At 34.4% G+C, this 20,498-nt stretch overlaps 2 protein-coding genes across 2 annotated transcripts; one reads left to right on the forward strand and one right to left on the reverse strand.

The window, feature by feature from the left end:
• The first annotated feature begins 362 nt into the window (after positions 1–362).
• Positions 363–16,937, forward strand: LOC114351111 (early nodulin-75). The gene is made up of 2 exons (XM_028302177.1): positions 363–470; positions 15,572–16,937. The coding sequence occupies exons 1-2, from the start codon at positions 432–434 to the stop codon at positions 16,697–16,699; spliced, it is 1,167 nt and encodes a 388-aa protein (XP_028157978.1). The 5' UTR covers positions 363–431; the 3' UTR covers positions 16,700–16,937.
• A 166-nt stretch (positions 16,938–17,103) lies between these two features.
• On the reverse strand, positions 17,104–19,855 carry LOC114351108 (tol-Pal system protein TolA). Its single transcript, XM_028302172.1, has 3 exons — positions 19,459–19,855; positions 18,897–19,100; positions 17,104–17,562 (listed from the first exon to the last, which is right to left on the reverse strand). The coding sequence occupies exons 1-3, from the start codon at positions 19,711–19,713 to the stop codon at positions 17,263–17,265; spliced, it is 759 nt and encodes a 252-aa protein (XP_028157973.1). The 5' UTR covers positions 19,714–19,855; the 3' UTR covers positions 17,104–17,262.
• Between the last annotated feature and the right edge of the window lie 643 nt (positions 19,856–20,498).

Genomic DNA, 20,498 nt, shown 5'->3' on the forward strand with positions numbered 1-20,498 from the left:
GTTATAAATACGTTTTTCGGAATTCATGCCATTGATAAAATTTCCAAAACCCTTACAATTTTGACCCTCACAATTGTACGTGGGAAGTGAAGGGCCCAGTTTGATACAATTGTTGGTATATGAATTTTCCAAGATGGCGGCGGAAAATCTGGAAAATTATAGCGGATTCGTAATCTGCGGCCCCAAATTACCTAAAATTCATCTTCAAAATTACAAATTTATTTCTAGTTTAAGCGCGGGTCCGAAAGGGTTAGGGTAAAGCGAACAAACTTTACAAAAAGTCCTCAACACCTAAACTCACTTTAACTAAAATAGGAGAAAGCAGTATTATCCGCTCTACACAGTTCTGTCACGGGCGCGAGCAGCCGGCATGCGCGGACGCATCGCACAGCCCGCCCGACCGCCGCGCGCGCCGCTCGCCTGACGTCACCATGCAGATCGGAGACTGCCTGTGTTATTTATTGTTGATGGTAAGTTTTTGTTTTTTATTTTATTTTTTTCAAAATTTTGTTCGAGACATATTTTTGGCACGTTTTAAAAGCGTTTTTTTTTTTCATTTATTTCTTTAACAAATTAATTATACGTGTTTTCATCTGAATATTTTTTGGGGAATTTGATTTGCTTAGATTTTTTTTACTAACAACGTATTATAATTCTAAAGATAAAATAAAATAGGTACATTATTTCAGTTTTAAATAAAAAAAAATGTTAATTTGTTTAATAAATCTATATGTATCAACTATCTATTGCATTAAAGTACCACAAACAAAAAACCTCAATTATCTACTCTACGAAAGCTCAGCTTACGCAGTGAAAGCTCCTTAATTCTATTTTCAAGCGATTACAATATCGTTAAGTTTTTTCCTAAGTCTATTTTATCTTATAAATTAACTTAGTAATCAAATCAAAATGTGAATCTCAAAGTGAAAATATTTTCATTAAAAAGCTTCATTCATTCATTCACCATACTAAACACAGCCCAAAAGATGTAAAAAAGTAAAATACATATTCTGAGCTAAATTTTGTAGTCAACTGTTATCGCAAAGATAAAAATTCTTACTGTTGTTTTCCAAACATCCAAATAGTGTTGTTTACGCGAATAATTGACTTGTTTTGCATAATTAAGATGCGCCGGCGCAACGCACTGCGTGTGATTTTGAATCAAACGTAATGAAACCAAGTGTATGACGATTTACATCTTCTATAGATCTGCTAAGATCACATTAAATAACATGATATTAAGTTTTTAAAACCTTTAAATTATGAATTTTTAATAACAATGCAACTACAGTTCTATATTTTAGATTATATTTTCTTTATTAGGAAAACATACAGCTTATAAGTATTATGATACAAGTAGCATAAAAGTAATAAGTCTTACACAAGCCTATGAGTTCTGCATCCTAACCAATCCACATAGCTTAAGCTGAGTGATAATTTTATATGTATTTTGTATTTACTTAAAACGTTTAATCACGTTTCAACTTTTTAGCTTCTTGTACTTAGTTTTACACAAACTCAAAATTAAAAAGACAAAATTGTGTAGGAACTTTCTAATTAAATGAAATCAACAGAAAAAATAGAGAGAGGATTCTTGTCATAACTAGAGCTAAAATCTTTTACTGAAACATACGTCACAAATCACTCTACCACGAATAAATCATCAATCGGACATCATTGAATGGATTTACATAATATCATCAATCATTCTCGATTACACTGAATCGATAACTCGCCTTATTCGATGACTGTAAACCGTTTTACATCGGAGGACATTGTCTTTAGAGTTTCTTCGTCGCGTGCCAAGAATAAACAACTTACGATGTTTGAAAACACATTGCAAAGATCCATTGATGGAGATGAAAAAACAGCGTGCAGTTTTTGTTTAGACATCCAGTTGCACCGTTTAGGAATGAATTATTTAATCACTTTCTCCGTCCTAAGTACTCTAACTGAGTTTATTGCGATGCTTCTTCTCAGCACTTGCCAAATGTTTGTCTCGAAGCGCTGGTAGGGCAAAAAAATAATGACACATGGATAAGCTCCATAAGAGCATTTGACGATTTGTTATTACTAATTTAATTAGTCTATACAAATAAAGATAAATTTTGATTTTAATTATTTGAATTATGAAGTAAAGTCTGATAATCCCCATAGAACTTGTATTTAGGCAATGAATTTTTGAAAGAATTACTAATTTCAAATCATATGAATGAAAATTATTGGGGGAGGCCTATGTTCAGCACCGGACGCGCCGCGGCGCGTCCAATGGCTGAAATGATGACAATGAAAATAAGTTTTCTACTCTGAATTCTGGTCACGGCTATCACCGACAATACTTACATCGGTTCAAGATAGTCGAGACCGATAAGTGCAATTGCGACACAAATGCTGTCCAGGATATACTTCACCTACTCAAAGAATGTCCACGTTTTGCCCGGCAAAGAGTACAGCACATGGCTATATGCCAATACCTTAAAGTTAACCCCTTTGAAATGTCGGACCTNGTTTGCAAAAACATTTGGCAATATTTTACCATCTAACCAAGAATAAAGTTTTTATAAGAATAATAAAGAAAATATTTTTTTTTTTTACTTAACATAAAGCAGGGGTCCCCAAACTTTAAGCAATCGCGAATTCGCGACGTACCTACATTCTCATTATCATTAGTGCCCATTCAAAAAGTATAATAAATGTATTAACTTTTTATTTTAAATTTTATATGTATAGCTATAACCTATAGTTTGTAATGTTAACCTATGTTTTGTTAAGATATGCGTCCCAAAAAAATTACAAAGTTTCAAGAGCATTGCAGTAAAAAAAAGTTTAGGAAACTGACCTATCTAGGGTAAACCCAAAAAAACAATACAAAAGTATCGTATCAAAGTTACTGACAACAATGTCGATATGCTCAAAAAAATCTGGTCACCATATTGTTACAATGAGACTTTCGGGAGGCCTTATTTACTTTCACATATCATCAAAAACTTGACAGTGACACGACGGCACACTTCCCCACGTTATAGTACCAAATACCATTGGAAAAACCCTAGTCATGCCACACCACTGCCACATACTTCTTTAAAAACAGTTATCACGTTTAACGGCGTTAGACGGTTTTAGTTTTACGTCGAGGCCTCGTTGCGAATCATGCGCATGTTATGACGCTAATTTTCTGCGCCAAGCACTTACGCACTTTACGCAGTTCACTGTCGCTTAATTGTTTGAAAATGGCAAGTGAACTGGTTCGCGTAAAAGTTATAAAAAAGTATGTAATAAAAACGATTTGTTTTGTATACGAGACTTTGCCACCTCTCGTTCCTACCGCTGAAACTCCTGTGTAACCAGGATCTACTGACCGCCAATAAAAACCAACTAGCGAAGGCAAAGTTTTTTAAGGGAGAAGTTAAAGTGTCATTAGACCCGCAACGAAATTAATTTGATGAACATAGGAGTTCGAAGTTAAGGTTCGACTTGGTAAGGGATTGTTTTGTTTGTGAAACTCACTTTTTGTAATACCTTACGATTATTATCACACATCAAGATTAGCTGTTTAAAATTAAATGAAAATGTCATTGCTAAGACGTAGTTTACATTGAAAATTATTTATTTTAAAGAAGGTTTTTTAAAGAATATAGTCTAGAGGAGAAAAGTACGAGCAAGCGCCTAGTGGGAAATGTAAAAGAATATTGCAATAAGTAGATAGTACTAATTAAACGTGACCTATTTTAAGTTATAATATGGTTAGAAGAAAGTCGATATCATAGAGGAACCAGACGTACCTACCTACACCTACCGAGGGATAATTTCTTCCAAAGTATCATGTAGCATCACATTACATTGAGAAATGATATGCATATTCCGTTCCGACACCTCTGACCTACATGATCAACCGCATATGTGAACAATANCAGCCGGAGATTAAAAAAAAAAAAAAAAAAAAAATGAATTCTATGTAAAGTCAATTAGAATCTAACACTCCTTTACATTGGCCTTGCCTTTAGCGAATGTAACTTTCAGTATAAGTGCAACTCGACTCTTAACGTTTCATACATCTTCTATTCTCTGTTGTATTTGGTCATGCGTGTATTCTTCATTCATCACTTCATAGTCTATCTATACTAATATTATAAATGCGAAAGTAATTCTGTCTGTCTTGCTTTCACGCCTAAACCACTGAAAAGATTTTGATGAAATTTGGCATAGAGATAGTTTGAGTCCCGGGAAAGGACATAGGATAGTTTTTATCCCGGTTTTTGAAAAGATTTTCTGTGACAGACAAAATTCCACGCGGGCGGAAAGCTAGTACCTAATAATTGTTTTAATATTATATTGCCTCAAATATTATTTCAATGAATTTGTGTGATATTTAATCAACTTACAATATTTTTAACCACATTCTTGTGCTCTTGTGTCTATAGAAAAAGAGTGTTAGGGTGTATTTTAAGTCACGTTTAAAACAAAGTTAGATCTATTATAATAATTCATGTCACATATTTACTACTCCCAATCTTATTATGCCACCTTCATCAAGTTACATAACTGCTTCTATTATTTATTGTAGAAAAGAAAAGATTTAACTCTCTCTTATGAATAACTAAACGAGATTATAAGGCTGAGTTGCACCACATGACTTTAACGGTTAACGGTAACTATAAAAATAACCGGTGCTTTTTGTATGGAGTTTGACAGACTTTTCTCGTTTGTTATAGTCAAAGTAAGATTGTGGAACCCAGCCTAAACGTTTACGACGGCATAGGATTGACCTAAGATATTCAAAATGTAGTTTATTAATTTGTATTTAGTTAATAACATCAATCTGCTCTATAAACTCTGTTTTTTTAATTCGATTCAAGTTTTTATTTTTTATATTTATTGCACCTCGCAAATATTGGTCAGTATAGTACAGCTACTATTAATACAGATAAACCAATGTGATTGTTATGTGCGGTGTCTGTACGGGACTATTCCCACCTCTCGTTCCCACCACTGCAACTCCTGTGTAGCCAGGATCTACAGCTTGACCGCCACAAAAACCCAACCAATGAAGGTCAAGTTTGTCCCGGGGGAAAGTTAAACTGTCATTGGACCCGCAACGAAATTAATCAGAAGAACATAGGAGGAGTTGTTCGACTTCCCTCCATTGCAAAGCGGATACCAGGTGACAAACAAAGGTTTAAAACCTTTAGCGGTGTCTGTAGTACAGATCGGTACCACTGTATAATATTTTAACACTAGCTTTCCGCCCGCGGCTTCGCCCGCGTGGAATTTTGTCTGTCACAGAAAAACTTTATCGCGCGCGTCCCTGTTTCAAAAACCGGGATAAAAACTATCCTATGTTCTTTCCCGGGACTCAAACTATCTCTATGCCAAATTTCATTAAAATCGGTTGCGAGGTTTAAGCGGGAAAGCGTAACAGACAGACAGACAGACAGAGTTACTTTCGCATTTATAATATTAGTTGGGATTAAACACGACAATAAAAACACATACTAAAAGATGTAGCAATATTTATGTTAGGCCTAAAGTGAAAATTGTTAATCTACATTTCGCATAAATATAGAGCACACGTAGTTAACAACCGGTTTAACTAGTAGCTGACTAGTCAGTTTGTATTCTCAAAATATGACACTAAGGTTAGAGAACTCAGTTATTATAACCCACATGGTATTATTAGGTGTAGACTTGTTAGACCGTTTTCACCATCAATCCCTAATTTTTAAGTGACCCTTATGAAAACAAAATTCCGGTTATGTGTTACCATAGGGGTAACTTCAAAATTAGCAATTGATGGTGAAAACGGGCATTAGGCCGAGTTGAACCATCTAACTTTAACCGTAACTATAACAATAACCGCTGTTTTTTGTATGAAGTTTGACAGATTTTTGACGACACACAAAATATTTTCTAAATTAACTTCACTAAAAAGCGACTAGCGCGCTCTGGCTCTAAATAATTAGAGACCAATCAAGCTGATCTTAAATATTTTGAAAATTTGCAAAGAAATGTATTCTTTAGAAAATTTTACAATATAATCGTTGTGTTCCGATCACCAATTTGCACCTGAATTTTATTCTTGTTCTCGATAAATAACAAAAGCAATTAATACATCGACATGCGTGCAAAAAGCCAGTTCGTTTGAAGGAAAATTATTTACTTTAGTTTATTAACACCCAATCCAAATGCTTTACAATGAGTCTCGTCTCTATTCCAATAATGATTTCGTTAATTTTACTTTGAGTTGATTAACATTTGATTAAGCGTAACTGGTTGAAACTCACTAATGGACTGAGAGCTAGTGAACGCCACACCTACGTTATTTCATAAAAGCTGAAAGTTTGTCAGCGCATGCTCCCAAAATCGTTGGACCATCATGAAGTTCGGGTCATCTTGGCTTTGGCAGCTGCTCTAAAATGCTTGTCTGGCAAGGGGTTGGAACGGTCAAAACTATCTGGCTTATACTTAAAGGTCTAAGTACGCTAAAGATCTGCAGTCTGATCCCCTATTGTCAGTGTGATCATAAGATAACTGTGTTATTTGGTCGATTTATCACAAATTGTCTAACCAACTAACTATTGAGCAGTTGTAGCAGGTTCGAAGCCCTCTAGGGACAAGTTTTACTGTAAAAAGTACGTACATCTCATCGAGTCGTTTTGTAAAATACGTATTAGTAATATTCATTCATAGCCTTATTCTTAAATGTGAATTTAAACATACCAAAGCCAATTAAGTTTCACTACCTAATCGTAACTAAATGACATCCTATATCTAACTTTCCTCATTAAAAGCCCTGTAATTTTAACTGCATTCTTAAGCAAATCACGTCACAGCTAACCACACACAGCTTATAAACCAGACCTTCTACGTCTGTTATTAACCTAGCCCACAAGCTCTAGACTTCCTCACTTCCTACATGATACTGGTAATTCAATAAATGAAAAGAAAAGTCCAAGCCGGTTTAGGTGCCACCCAGTGAAACTTGCTCGGAACCAGTGATCACTGATACCAGGACTGTAAATACCTAAATTGGTAAGCAATGAAGTATCTAATGACTCGTTTCGCCTACGCGCCTATCATTAAAATTGAGTATAAAATGAGGATATTAAAATTTTAACGCTGCTGCTTTTGTTAGGGGTTTTCTCTGTATTAAAATTAAAATATGCGAAAGTAATTGCTTCTACGTCTATTTGTTTGTGTGATCCAAAATGTTCTAACCAATTTTATTTTATGTATAACTAGCTGACCCGGCGAACTTTGTTCCGCCTTAATGGCAATAAATAAGCAGACTTTTTTTTTAATTTCGAACGGGATAAAAAGTATCCTATGTCCTTCTCCTGGCTCTAAACTACCTCCCTGACAATTTTCAGCTAAATCGGTTCAGCCGTTCTTGAGTTATAGGCGAAGTAACTAACACGACTTTCTTTTATATATATAGACGTTGATAGACAAATAGGGTAAACCACCCAATTATTGGCACTTTAAGCAGCTACTTCACAAAACCGGTAAAATTTACATGTAAAAATATGTTTTATCAAAGATAAAAACATTTATATTGTTCTTTTAATCTTTGCAGAATATTATAAAGTACTTATCATTAATAAATTAAATCATTTATTCAATATAGTGTACCTTTTAAAAAATTACCTCAAAATACCAGTTGTTGGCATAGCCAAACCTTTTATTGGCAGTGATAATTACCTATTATTGGCACTGATCTCGCAAGACTGAAAAATAGCTGCTAGGTCTTATGTAGAGGTTTTAAAGAGATTCATGATAGAAATAAACAAAATAAAATCTTTTGTTAAAAGAAAAGTATCATTTTTTTTGTATAGGAACATACCATATCAGTTCAAACGCTTATATTTAACTGAGGTTTTAAACTTTCCATAACCAGTTTTATCAAATCTTCTTTTCTCTTCGGAAATCCTGTTTTGCTACTGATTTTTATTTTATCCAGTCAACAAAAAGCTGTTCTTCCTCGTCAGTTAAAACTGTGAACGGACGGGTCTTAGAGCGATGATCAGGATGTTTCAATCTGGATTGTATAGTAGACCGTGGCACCACTTTCAAAGCCTTTCACAGGCTTATTCGACTAATCCCCGTCAACGGAGATTAGTGAACTTTTTATTAATTAATCCCCGCTAACGTCAATGGAGCTTATAATGGGGATAAATGAACTAAAAAGTTCATTAATCCCCATTACTTTATTTTACTTTTCTTTATTCAGAAAACTACGTTAAAAATAAAATAGTAATGTAAGAATCGATGTACCTTCTATTTATTATTGGATAACAACTCACTTATTGATTATTTTTATAATCAAATTTAATTTAATTTAAGCCTGATTACAAAGCTATTAATTTATTACACCATTTTTATCTTGTTACATTTTGGGCCAAATTTGTATGTAATCGTTTCCATCTTCTTTTAAATGAGGAATGAATGAGGAATAACGATTCAATATCCATAGTGCTTTTGGTTAATCAGGTAAGTGTTAATTTTTTTTAAGTATTGTAATCAGTCTTAAATTTAATTTAATTTGATAATAATAATAATAAGTAGAATAATAAATAGAAGGTACCTGATTCTTACATTAGTATTTTATTTTTAACGTACTGGGGATTAATTAACTTTTTAGTTCATTAATCCCCATTATAAATTCCATTGGCGTTAACGGGGATTAATGAACAAAAAGTTCACTAATCCCGTTGACGGGGATTGTCAACGGGGATTAGTGGAATAATACTTTGAAAGGCTTTGAAAGTGGCTAAAAAGATAATATTTTTTATTGGCACCTTTTTAACCAATGTTTGACACCCGTGCCAATAAATGGATTTTATATAATTGGCAGTGGGCCAACATTTGGATTGGTGTATCCAAAACGTTAGAAAATATTTTAAATGCAATTTAAACTCAATTTTCAGACAAACAAGGTATAATTTTTAATAAACTCAAATTATTTTAAATACCCTTTTATTGGCATGTGTGCCAATAAAATGGATAAACAGATTTTACGCATACCAATTGTTGGCATACTACAAATAATTAAAAGTTGGCCGTTAAATTATAAAATAATGTTTTAAAAAGGCAGTTAATATAGTCAATAATAAGACAAAATGATTATGAATAAGAACAACAAAATAGATTTGCATTTTTTTTAAAGATTATGATAGCTCTTACCTTAGTAAAAAACGAATATTTCGATTGTTTTATTCGCACAGGTCCCGGTTTGTCAAACAAATGGTTGAAGCGCCGCGATGTTTGAAATAATAAAAAACGTGTGTAGCCAGTTGAGTAATAAATGATATTACTCTTCAATTTCTACCAAAAAATATAAGGTTTGGCTACAAAGAATCTTAATTTTCTTGAAAAACTGGAGCATGCCAATAAATTGGTAGAGTGCCAATGATTGGGTGGTTTACCCTATGCATACTATTTGGCATATCTACTAATACCTAAAGAAGGGGTCCCCAAACTTTAAAGCAATCGTGAATTCCCGACGCACTTCTCATTTATCATTAGTACCCATTCAAAAAGTATAATAAATGTATTAACTTTTAATATTAATTTTTATATGTATAGCTATAACCTATAACTGGTGTTTTATTAAGATATACGTCCCAAAAAAATTACAAAGTTCCAAGAGCATCGCAGTACAAAACAGTTTAGGAAACTGACCTATAGACTAAGCCCAAAAAACAATACAAAAAGTATCGTATCAATTAGTTACTGACAACAGTGTTGATATGCTCAAAAAATTATATCCATTATATTCTTAGAATGACCTTTATTTGCTTTCACACATCAAAAACTTGACAGTGACACGACGGCACACTTCCCCACGTTAAAGTACCAAATACCATTGGCAAAAACACTCGTCATGGTGACAGCCACATACTTCTTTAAAAACAGTTATCACGTGTAACGGCGTTAGACGGTTTTACGTCGAGGCCTCGTTGCGAATCATGCGCATGTTATGACGCTAATTTTCTGCGCCAAGCACTTACGCACTTTACGTAGTTCACTGTCGCTTAATTGCTTGAAAATGGCAAGTGAACTGGCACTTGGTTCGCGTAAAAGTTACAAAAAAGCAAAAAAAAATGGTGTTTTATTTGTTGGCTTTTTTAAAATACCTAGTGGAGAGATAATTTAAGAATACAAACATCAAGAATTCAAGATGATGTTGAAACTAAAAAGAAATCGTGTAAATGCTTAGAAATTGTTTATTATATTGAAAATTAATTAATTTAAAGAATAGTTATTTAATTTTTTAGCGTTAAGAGTCGCGTCTCAAACTAATTTGAAAATTAGAAATAACTTGATAAAATCGAACTGCCTAAGAAATTAATTTAAAGAATGTTTTTTTTAAGAATTTAGCCTAGAAGAGAAAAGTACGAGCAAGTGCTTAGTGGGAAATGTAAAAGAATATTGCAATAGGTAGGTAGTACTAATTAACGTGACCTACTAAGTTATAATATGGTTAGAAGAAAGTCGATATCATAGATAGAGGAACAAGACGTACCTACACCTACCAAGGGATAACTTCTTCCAAAGTATCATGTAGCATCACATTACATTGAGAAATGATACGACGCATATTCCGTTCTGACACCTATGACCTACATGATCAACCGCATATGTAAACAATAACCTTGATGGAGAAAATAAGCTTCAGTACTTATTATTAACTAAGCTAATAAACACAATCAAGTACTTATAGATACACTCATGCTCACGCTAACGCGCACCAAACAAAAATTAAATCTATGTGATGACACATACGACTAAAAAATTGAGCTATTGAGTTAAAATTGTACATAAATCAACAACAAAAGTATTTGTTTGATCATTCTGATCATACAAAGAAAATAATTATGTTTAACTACGATTTGAACGGTAACTGCTTACTTCTGCAACGTAAAATACAAAAAGTACTTACGAGATTCGCCACCGCTACTCTTCAATATCTCTCACATTTATCACTGGCACCAATCAACTAACAACAAACACAATGCACTTCACTGAAATTCCACAAAAAGTTAATCAATATTATAGTTCCATAGTTTTTAAATCCTAATGNAATCTAAGTTTGTACTTTGTATTAATAATATGTTATATGTAATAGTAATACCAATTATTAAATTAATTGTATACCTATTGTGATAAATAATTAATAACTAATAATATAATTGAATTAATTAAATATTTATAAATTCTTCCCCTCTCTTAGAATGCTGTGCCCGACAGGGTCCATAATTGTATCTTATAAAACCATACATACCACCTCTGTAACATTATGGATGCAATAAAGAATTGAGTATTGAGTATTGAGTATTGAAAATTTAAAAGGCGTAGTTGTAATTTGCGAATGCAAGCAGTTTGTGATGTTTTTCGTAAACCTACTTTCGTTTGACGGGTTAGATAATGTAGAAAGAAGAGGCGCTAAATCAAATTCAAAGTCAATTAATAAAAACAAAGAGATTTTTCATAGTTGAAAGTTATTTTAGCCATTTTTAGGTCATGTAATCATTTCAAAGGCTTATAATTGCGAAACCTTACTCAAATAACGAAAGTGATTTAACAATTACGCCAAACTTCTCACTTTCCAATGAAAATTGATACGTACCGCCGTCAGGCTAACCCGTTGTTAACTTACGGTTAATTAGTCATTGATTAACACTAATCACCGTTTAACTGTGGGGGACGATTTGATTTGACATTTGGGTGGTAACAGTATTTTAGGAAGTACCTAATATTACAACGCGGAATTTTATAATTTCTTTGATTAAATTGATTGCACATTCCTTAAAATAAAAAAATAATTAACTGCCCTTAAGTAAGAAGAATAGTTGATTGATTTTACAAATACATAGGTATGTAAAATTAATTAACTACATAACTTCTTTAACATACTCTATGATAGTTTTAGCAGTTTTAGGGTTATAGAAACAGCTGTGCAATAGATCAGTACGGTCAGTCAATTTTCGTTAATTAATTAACAGTACTTATGATTTGATTTGATTAATCTCAATTGAAAAGTAATATTCCAGCAATAATATGAAATTTTCACTTCTAAATATGGTCTAAAATCTATTTCATTTGACTAAATGAAATCACTTTAAGTAGCAGAGAAAGTGTAAAACCGGCAAATGACATACTAGTGTATGAACGCAAGCGCATATTACGTCTGCATGTGCGATCAACACCATAATGTTCGGTATGAAGTATGTTTTCCTTCAAAGCAAATCAAATCAACTATTTTATTTGCTCAAAACGGTAATACAATTATTTAGATATTTTATAATGTGGTGTGCTCATGTTTTTCTTCATAGACAAAGGATCCAAATATTAAGATTTAGAATAATTCAATTGAATTTAAATGTCATACAAAACATGTAGTCAATTTATCAATATTAAAATTACAATATTAGTCTGGAACCCAGACCTTCAACTAGAGACTTTAGAAAAATGAAAATAATAGTAAATGATTTTATTGTTTCCTATTTAAATACGAACTAATAACGCTCTTTTATTAATCTGTGGCCGATGGGCTGGGCCGCTCAGTGCTGTCAACATTCAAATTAAGAATTACAGATGTCAATCCAGGCTGGGTGGATCGGGAAAATATCACTGCGCGGGCGCCACCCAAAGATTGTTTTTGAAATGTTGTAGTTTGAATAAAATTGTGGAAATTAAACTTTAAAGGCCTTTGTTAGAGTAGGTTGAACGAACGAACGAAACTTCGAATTTAAGTTATTAAGTATGGTTTCAAAATGTAACATAACGGTAATCATTAAAAATGAAACTGTATGTGTACTGCACATAATAAATCCTTTTTTTCTGTCCATAAATGCAGTTCCTAACTGCACTTTATGCAATAGCTATGGGAACCTTTATCTATTGAACTGCATTGTTTCTCATGTTATAATGTCTTGTTACTGTAGGGACTGTAAACCAAATGATGTTTATGGCTTGGTTGTTAACTTTGATTTAAAAAAAAAATATGATCAATAATAAGAAGATTTCAGACAACGGCTTTTTGAAAATCTATAGGACATTCTGACATGAGTCAAATTCGAAATAATTGAGTATGAATGACGCCTAGGTTACAATTTAGATCAAGATAATAATAATTATGATAAGACTAAGGCTGAGTTGCACCACCTAACTTTAACCGTAACTATAACGATAACCGGTGTATTTTGTATGGAGTTTGGCAGATTTTTGACGTTTGTTAAAGTCAAAGTAAGGTGGTGCAACTCAGACTAAGAAGCAACAAATAGCCGTACGGTGAAGGTGTCGGACTGGCCGACATGTGATCATCTCTCTTTCTCTCTCTCACATAAGCAAAAGGATAGAGAATTTAGAGATCTATGTATCATATGAGCTGGAGTAACACATGCCTACATTAAATAAAATTTTGTTGATGCATAATATGTGCAGGTATAGTCGGAAGAGTGTGGGATCTAAGCACTAAAGTTTACTGTTTACCGACAAACGGTAAGCGACTGCGGTTACGTAGAGTCGTTGAACTTCCACCGTGAGATTTCCTTCCTTCCGCTTCGTGTCCATTAGTCTAGACTAGAGACACGGTGATAAATCGATGAAATTCTATTTACCCACGATTCAAACGAAATCTGATTGATGTATGTATTTGGGTGTCTCTCAGTGACATTATGGTTCCAAATAGATAACCCAAATTCGATAGATTTTTACAAAATTTTCTTTAAAATATTAGCCTATGCGCAGACAACAGGCACAACTATCGATGGTCTGCGCCTAGTCTTATTGTTTTTAGTAAGAGCACATACAATTAATAAGCTTTGTTTTCCCGGAAATGAGTCTTAGATATTCCGCTCTTTATTTTTGGCAGCAATAAACGAATGAATAATACCTACGTCTTCAGCAGTATTTCATGTTTTATACAAAAAAAATACTGCGTTTATTCCCAAGCCCTCTTCTTGAGACTATTAGTAGTAGACTTTTTTTGGTGTAATTAGAATAATTTAACAGTTTGGGTAATTTAACAAATTATGAATAAGAGATTCGTACAATTAATTCTACGATTCAATTCAATAGAGCCATAGAGAAAACTGGCCGTTGACATAAGGCATTTCACAACCTGGCTGTTTGTATTCGAACCGGCGATGACCCCTGGGGACACCGATTAGCATAATAGGGAAAGTATGGTCCAATGAATGAGGAGGATGGTCAGCAAAAACGCCACAACGAAATGAATCACATAAATATTGGGAATAATCGGATTTTTAGTAAGACACTTGCAATGATTTGCGAACGCTCCTTTACGAGACACAATTTTTAACTTTTGAAGCCCAAAAGTTAAACAAAAAGCGATGAGATAAAAATCAACTTACCTATTAAAAAATGTGGAATACTTTTTCTTTGAAGAAATAAAACCAGCCCATTCTGACAAAAATAAAAAATAACATTGAAAAAAGGTTTTGCTGAACATATTTTAGAGCAATGAAGGTAAAAAATATAAATGATAGCTACGAAATATGAATATCAAAGTACTTTCATACATCTTATTAACATAGTTACCTACAATTCATTCAAGTACCTAACAAATCATTGTAATGCTTTGTAATGATGAGTAACTAGTCAGTTATAATGAGATATTTGAAGCCTATTTTGTGTAATCATCATTACGTAGTGGTGATCGTTTCCGTTGATACACTTTTACCTATGATTGTAATAAGATGAGTATGCTTACCAATTGTTAAGAGGAAATATGAATAAAAAAAGGAAAAACTAAAACAACAACTACAAATGATATAACACACCACACCATATCCAACAGTTACCGATTAGCTGTGCTAAGTAACTGATAGTTATTTCAATTCGACAGAGATACAAACCAACAATGATTTCAATGAAAATACTATCATTCACACCGGATTTTAAATCTCCAGAGTTGTGTTAGTTGTTCATGATAACGATGGAAATCATAACATTGCCGTATTCTTTGACAAAGACGCGTAAATAGGTAGTTTTCACAGCAAATACCAAACCAAACCATGTGCCAGACAAATATCTGATCCGAAGAAATCTCAAGCCAAGCCAAGCCATCCATCTCGGCTGAAGCGCACACTACTTTCATCTGCAATTAACTGCGCACGCACACTCAACTTGTAACGCGGTTTATTAATAAAACTCTAGAAGATAAACACAAAATAAGTGAAATGACAAATTGTAAACCAAAATGTTATAAATTGTAGCAGAGACGAACGTCTAATTGGCGTCGCACTTTTTATTTTTAATGTTTGTGAATTCTTTGTAAATGTTAATCAAAAAAACTTTCTAGCCAATTCTTCAATATCATTAAATAAATAAATGTAGGTATGTCTTGAATTCTAGATTACAAGATCAAATTCTTAACAATAGCATTTTTAGAGCCACATAAAATAAATTAAGGTTTCTGAAGCATTAAACAAAAAAACATGATGCATTTTTTCCCAAATCAAACCTATGTAATTATACAGTCTTCAAATAGATAGCTAACTGAATAATAAATTCTACTAACCACATCTTTTTCTTTCTTTCTTTCCAGATAACAGTCACGTCAACATGTGTAAAAGCAGAGGACGACAGGCAAAAAAGAGAACTTTCAATAGGCAAATCAAAGAGACTCCTCAAAAGAGACGCAGCGATACTCATTGACAATTTCCCAGTAGAACCAGTGTACACCCACAAACCAAAAGTGATCTACCGAAGAGTGTCCCGGCAAAGGTACGGCCCACCGAAACCCAAACCAAAGTATGGACCTCCCAGACCTAAATATGGACCCCCGCCAAAGTTACGGAAACCTGCGAAAAAGTACAGAAAGCAAATCAGTACCAAATACGGACCACCGAGTCACAAAAAGAGGACTTCAAAGCCTAGGTATGGCCCACCAAAGCGTCCAACTAACAAACCAATCTATGGTCCACCCAAGAAGGTTCCATCACATTACTATACGCCTGAACCAGCAGGTTTCGCAGAACCGCCAGCGGATTATGAACCTCATCCACAGCCTCATCAAAATTATGCCGAGCCACCTGTCGACTCCTATGGAGCTCCCTTGAAAACCACGGTGAGCGACGTCTACCCTACCGCACAAGCTTACGAAAACCCCAATTATTTCGAAAATCAAGACTTTGGTCAAGAATATCAATCCTGGCAGAACTATGGCCGTGAACCAAACCAAGACAATTCTTACGCTTACTCGAAGAAACGACCACTGTTTGTCAAACCTGACGAAATGTTCGACAGCCCACAAAATCAAGAGGAAGATTTTAACTTGAATTCATATTCAGACGCGTTTACTTATAGCCAGAACTTCAAAGAGCCCCAGTACTTGCACAACAAGAGAAAGAAGCCCCAATATTTCACAGATACAAACAAACAAGTAAATAAGCATTGGAAAGCGCCTAGGTTTAGACAAGAGAACAAACCAGAGCCTGACGATGAGATACTAGTTGGAGGGCAGTACGCAGAGCCCCCGCCTAGATACGTGCCAAAATTTCAGCCTAGTGCCCCTATGTTCAATGGGGAAGATGATTTTGCCCCGCCACAAAGTTTTCTGGACTCCGAAGTAGCTGCATCAGCCACCATCTCACCATACGTTAATTATAAGCACAGTAACATGGCCTTCAGCCCACAGAACCTTAACGACGCGTTTAGTATAGTAGATAAATAGTAAATTATTTTAGAAAGCAGACTTGTTGATCTGCGTCTAATAAAATTGTTGTTTAAACTTGTAATTTTTCCGAATTTACACTTTCAATACGTACAAAGCAGCCGACCAGTTCATACAACTTTCTCTATCGATTATCAATTATTCTAGGTATGAAATTGTGCAATATTGTTGAAATTTGTAAATGACGATTGACTGAATGTTTATTTAAGTTAATTTAATAAATTGTGTAAGAAATATAGTGCATACTATTTCATTTGGTTTTAAGCGGATGTAAACAAATAAAACATTCGTCATACATGATTCAAACTATATTATCAGAAGCTTATCAAAGTTCTATCAAAAAGCTTAAATGACACATCTTAACACATGTAATTACAAAACTAAGTAAATCAAGTTAATCTAAAATTCCTGACGTCCTATCCACTCATTCTGTTACACGTGACATCTAAATCGTCCTGGGATATGGGTTTGTTGGTTGTACATAAAATAAATCGCAAATCTTACCAGAGAACTTGACACAGAAACGTAGTTGTGATCTCAATCACTTATGTTAGTCTAGATCATCATCGTCCATTCTTAGATTCTTTGGGAGCGAGTTCTTTTTGGTCAGAGATGTGTTTCTTTCTCCGTGCATTACCGCAGGCTGCCCTGGCGGCTTCGCAGGCACAATGCGCCGCTTGCTTCGTGGCAGAACATTCGGCGCAGGCGCATTGTAGCTTGTGCTGTAGATGCGCCAGCCGAGCTCTAGCCTCCGATAAGTTGTGACACTTCTCCTGCAGACCAAACTTCGTCTTCTCCAGAACGCAATGTGCAGATTTCTCCAACTGTGCCGCAAGCTGGGTCGCTTGCATCATCAGTTTATGCTGGAATAACAATATCAATCACATCGTTACCTATTGCAAGTATGTGTACACCTAAGTATCTTACTTTTGGAAGCAAAAATAAACATCAAAAGTGGCAATTAATTAATGACTTTATTAAATCACAACATTTTTGACGTTACACTGTATTTATCCACCATTCAAAATAATAAATTAACACTATTTATTTTCTTTTGCCAGAACAGAAACATGATAATTTTCCTGATATTGCCTTCATACAAACTGGAGCACAGGACAGCAGTCCTGCGGCTAGTATGAACGTGTATAGTGTCATGCAAATCATTCTCCCTTTTTTCTTAGATTGCTTCAATCATCAATTCTTGTGGATCGAAGTCCTTGAAACAAAGAAAAAACAAAGCTTTACGAAGTGTTCCCGATAGAAGAAGAGGCTCTTCAACAATTACTACCATTGACAACAATTTTGACAAGTGCATCTAATCAAAACAACTTGTGGTAGTAACCGCATCGATATGGCCATTGCAAAACTTCGTAAAACTTTGATTTCTTGTTTCTGTGCAGCCCGGTAGAAATTGTTGAAGAATAATGACTTGAATACAAACACAAGATGAATGGAACCCATTTGAACTAACTACATTAATGTAGTCCTTTATAACTCTGAAGAAAAACGTAGGTGTTAAGCCCGCTTTCAGTTAGGTCACAATAGACAGATTAAAACTGTGATATAAAAATTGCTGCGTACTTAATTTCCTGACAGAGTGCATTCATCATGTTTTGTTATCGTACTTAATAAAGTTCGTTTGAACAATGCAGTCTAAGTCTTTATGTGAATTTAAATCTTCGTAACCACATTATAAAAAGATACTCGTATCGAGACAATTATGACAATACGTAAGAACTATGGAGAATGAAACGATAATATTAAATCTTACTGCTTGGACACTTAGCATGAATAAGAAGATACGTTATTCAAGTTTGAAACTACTACAATGTATACTAAAGTTAGATAGATACTAAAGTTAGATAGATACTAAAGTTAGATAGATACTAAAGCATATTTCTATAAGACTACAATTAAATCAAGATTCACATTAAGAAAGATCTGAATGTGACAGAGCATTGAATTTGTTAAGCTCAAAATGAGAAAACTGAAGACTAACGCCCGTATTCACAAACGATGCTTGCTTAAGTGAAGCAGTAAAACGAACGCACAGCGTTGAATAAAGCTCTGTGATTGGTTAGTCTGTCATCCAGTGCGTACACGCGCACTGTGAGACCTCATAGTAATGTTTGTGAATATGGGCGTAAAGTCTCAAGAGTCAATTTTCTAGGATTACAATAATAACTTATATTTTTACCTGTGCTGTGGCTTGCTGTGCAGCTGCTACAGCCGCATTGACAGTGCTTTGTTGTTGATGCACTGCCGCTGTATTCTCAGCGACCACAGCTTCAGCCTCCTTCACTTCTTGCTGCAGTTGTTCTACCACCGCTTGTTTTCCAGCAAGTGCTGCTTCAGCTGCTTTTGCTGCTTGAAGCGCTTTCTCGGCTAGTTGAGTTTTTACCTGTTGAATTTAAATAACTTTAACTTAACTGTCAATGAAATAGTAAATTGTGATTTTATATTTTAGTAGGAGCACGATTACAGCAAGAACGAATTAAGGACCCATCACAAATCAAAACTTCCACATCTCTTTTGAGTTTATAAAACAAGCCTTCATGCTATCAGTACAAGGAAGCCTTTTACACTATACATAACGCATAGTATTTATGATTCGTGATGAACTTATTTCATACTCCTTTCTTAGTTAATAAAAGTATAAAAATCTCTTGTACCTATTATTCAACACTGACAGAAGTAAATAGTAAATACTGTGCTGAATTTTGCCGTTCAAGACAAGACATAAACAATAGCTTGCTAACCATATGCGCTGCCTGAGCACCAGCAGCGTTCTGAGCAGCCTGAGCTGCCTTAGCTTCTGCAGCAGCTTTCTGCGCTATACTCGTCGCACACTTCCCTTTGCAGTCTCGCGGCGTCTCCCGCACTTTATTCTCCTTCTTCTCCAACTGTAACTGCTGCAATTGAGGCAGCTGTAACTTCTCCGCCGCCCTCCTCTCCGGAAAACCCCAAACTGTCACCCCCCAAAACGTCAGCAACACCAAAACCAAAAGTCTCATTTATACGCACTTTATACTACCTAAAATACAACTGCAACTAACACGGCAATGCGAAATTGCCCACTAAAAACTAAAAGACTACATAGATTTTCACTTTTAAAGAATGGTGGATAAAAAATTTTGCTCAGGATCGACACAAACAAATCACGATCAGATGGTTTGTCAGATTGACAGAGATCATCATTGATAGTTCTAAATTAGAAAACCTCTCTTGTCAGGTTGTGATTATAGAAGAATGTTATCAAATATTTTTTTATTGATTAATTAATTTAATATTATATTTGAACTGTAAAACGATAAGCATATCTAATTTATTGACACCATACAAATATTTTCTTTCTAGAAAATCGTGAGCTTGACTTGATGCTGGCCGAGATTTTTTTCAGATTTCAAAAAGAATAATTCATTCAAATAATGACAGTGTCATTTGTAAAATCTTGCCAAGTTGTGTGTTTTATGCAAAAAAACATGAGTTTAGGAAACTGAGGACAAATTACCGAAATTATGCATGCCTTTATACTCCCTGTGTAACTTTCTTTCTTGGTGAGGTATCGGGGCACGCCTCGTAAGGAAAGCACATAGGATTGGTGGCTGTCATTGTACAGAGTCTGTAAAACAGGTCAGTATTCCAGTCTGGTTTGAATTTAATAAAGCTTAGTAATTGCTTACTTAAAAATCATATTTCCTAGTACTAATTCAGTGTCTCAGACTACATAACTCTCCCCAGTGTAAAATAGGTTAGAATCATAATATTAATTTTTAGCGCTAAACTTCAAGTATAATTT

The sequence above is a fragment of the Ostrinia furnacalis genome, unplaced genomic scaffold (genome assembly GCF_004193835.3).
Source record: "Ostrinia furnacalis isolate ACB-3 unplaced genomic scaffold, ASM419383v2 OfSCF1084, whole genome shotgun sequence".
Classification (NCBI taxonomy): Eukaryota; Metazoa; Arthropoda; class Insecta; order Lepidoptera; family Crambidae; genus Ostrinia; species Ostrinia furnacalis.

What these genes read in the sequence shown, in the direction of transcription:
- LOC114351111 (XM_028302177.1), top strand. Translation starts at nt 432, where the DNA reads ATGCAGATCGGAGACTGCCTGTGTTATTTATTGTTGATG. An exon ending in TGTGTTATTTATTGTTGATG is followed by an intron (nt 471 to 15,571) that starts GTAAGTTTTTGT and finishes CTTTCTTTCCAG; the next exon opens with ATAACAGTCACGTCAACATG.
- LOC114351108 (XM_028302172.1), bottom strand. Translation starts at nt 19,713, where the DNA reads ATGAGACTTTTGGTTTTGGTGTTGCTGACGTTTTGGGGGGTGACAGTT. An exon ending in GTGCTCAGGCAGCGCATATG is followed by an intron (nt 19,101 to 19,458) that starts GTTAGCAAGCTA and finishes TAAATTCAACAG; the next exon opens with GTAAAAACTCAACTAGCCGA. An exon ending in CACAGCAAGCCACAGCACAG is followed by an intron (nt 17,563 to 18,896) that starts GTAAAAATATAA and finishes TTGTTATTCCAG; the next exon opens with CATAAACTGATGATGCAAGC.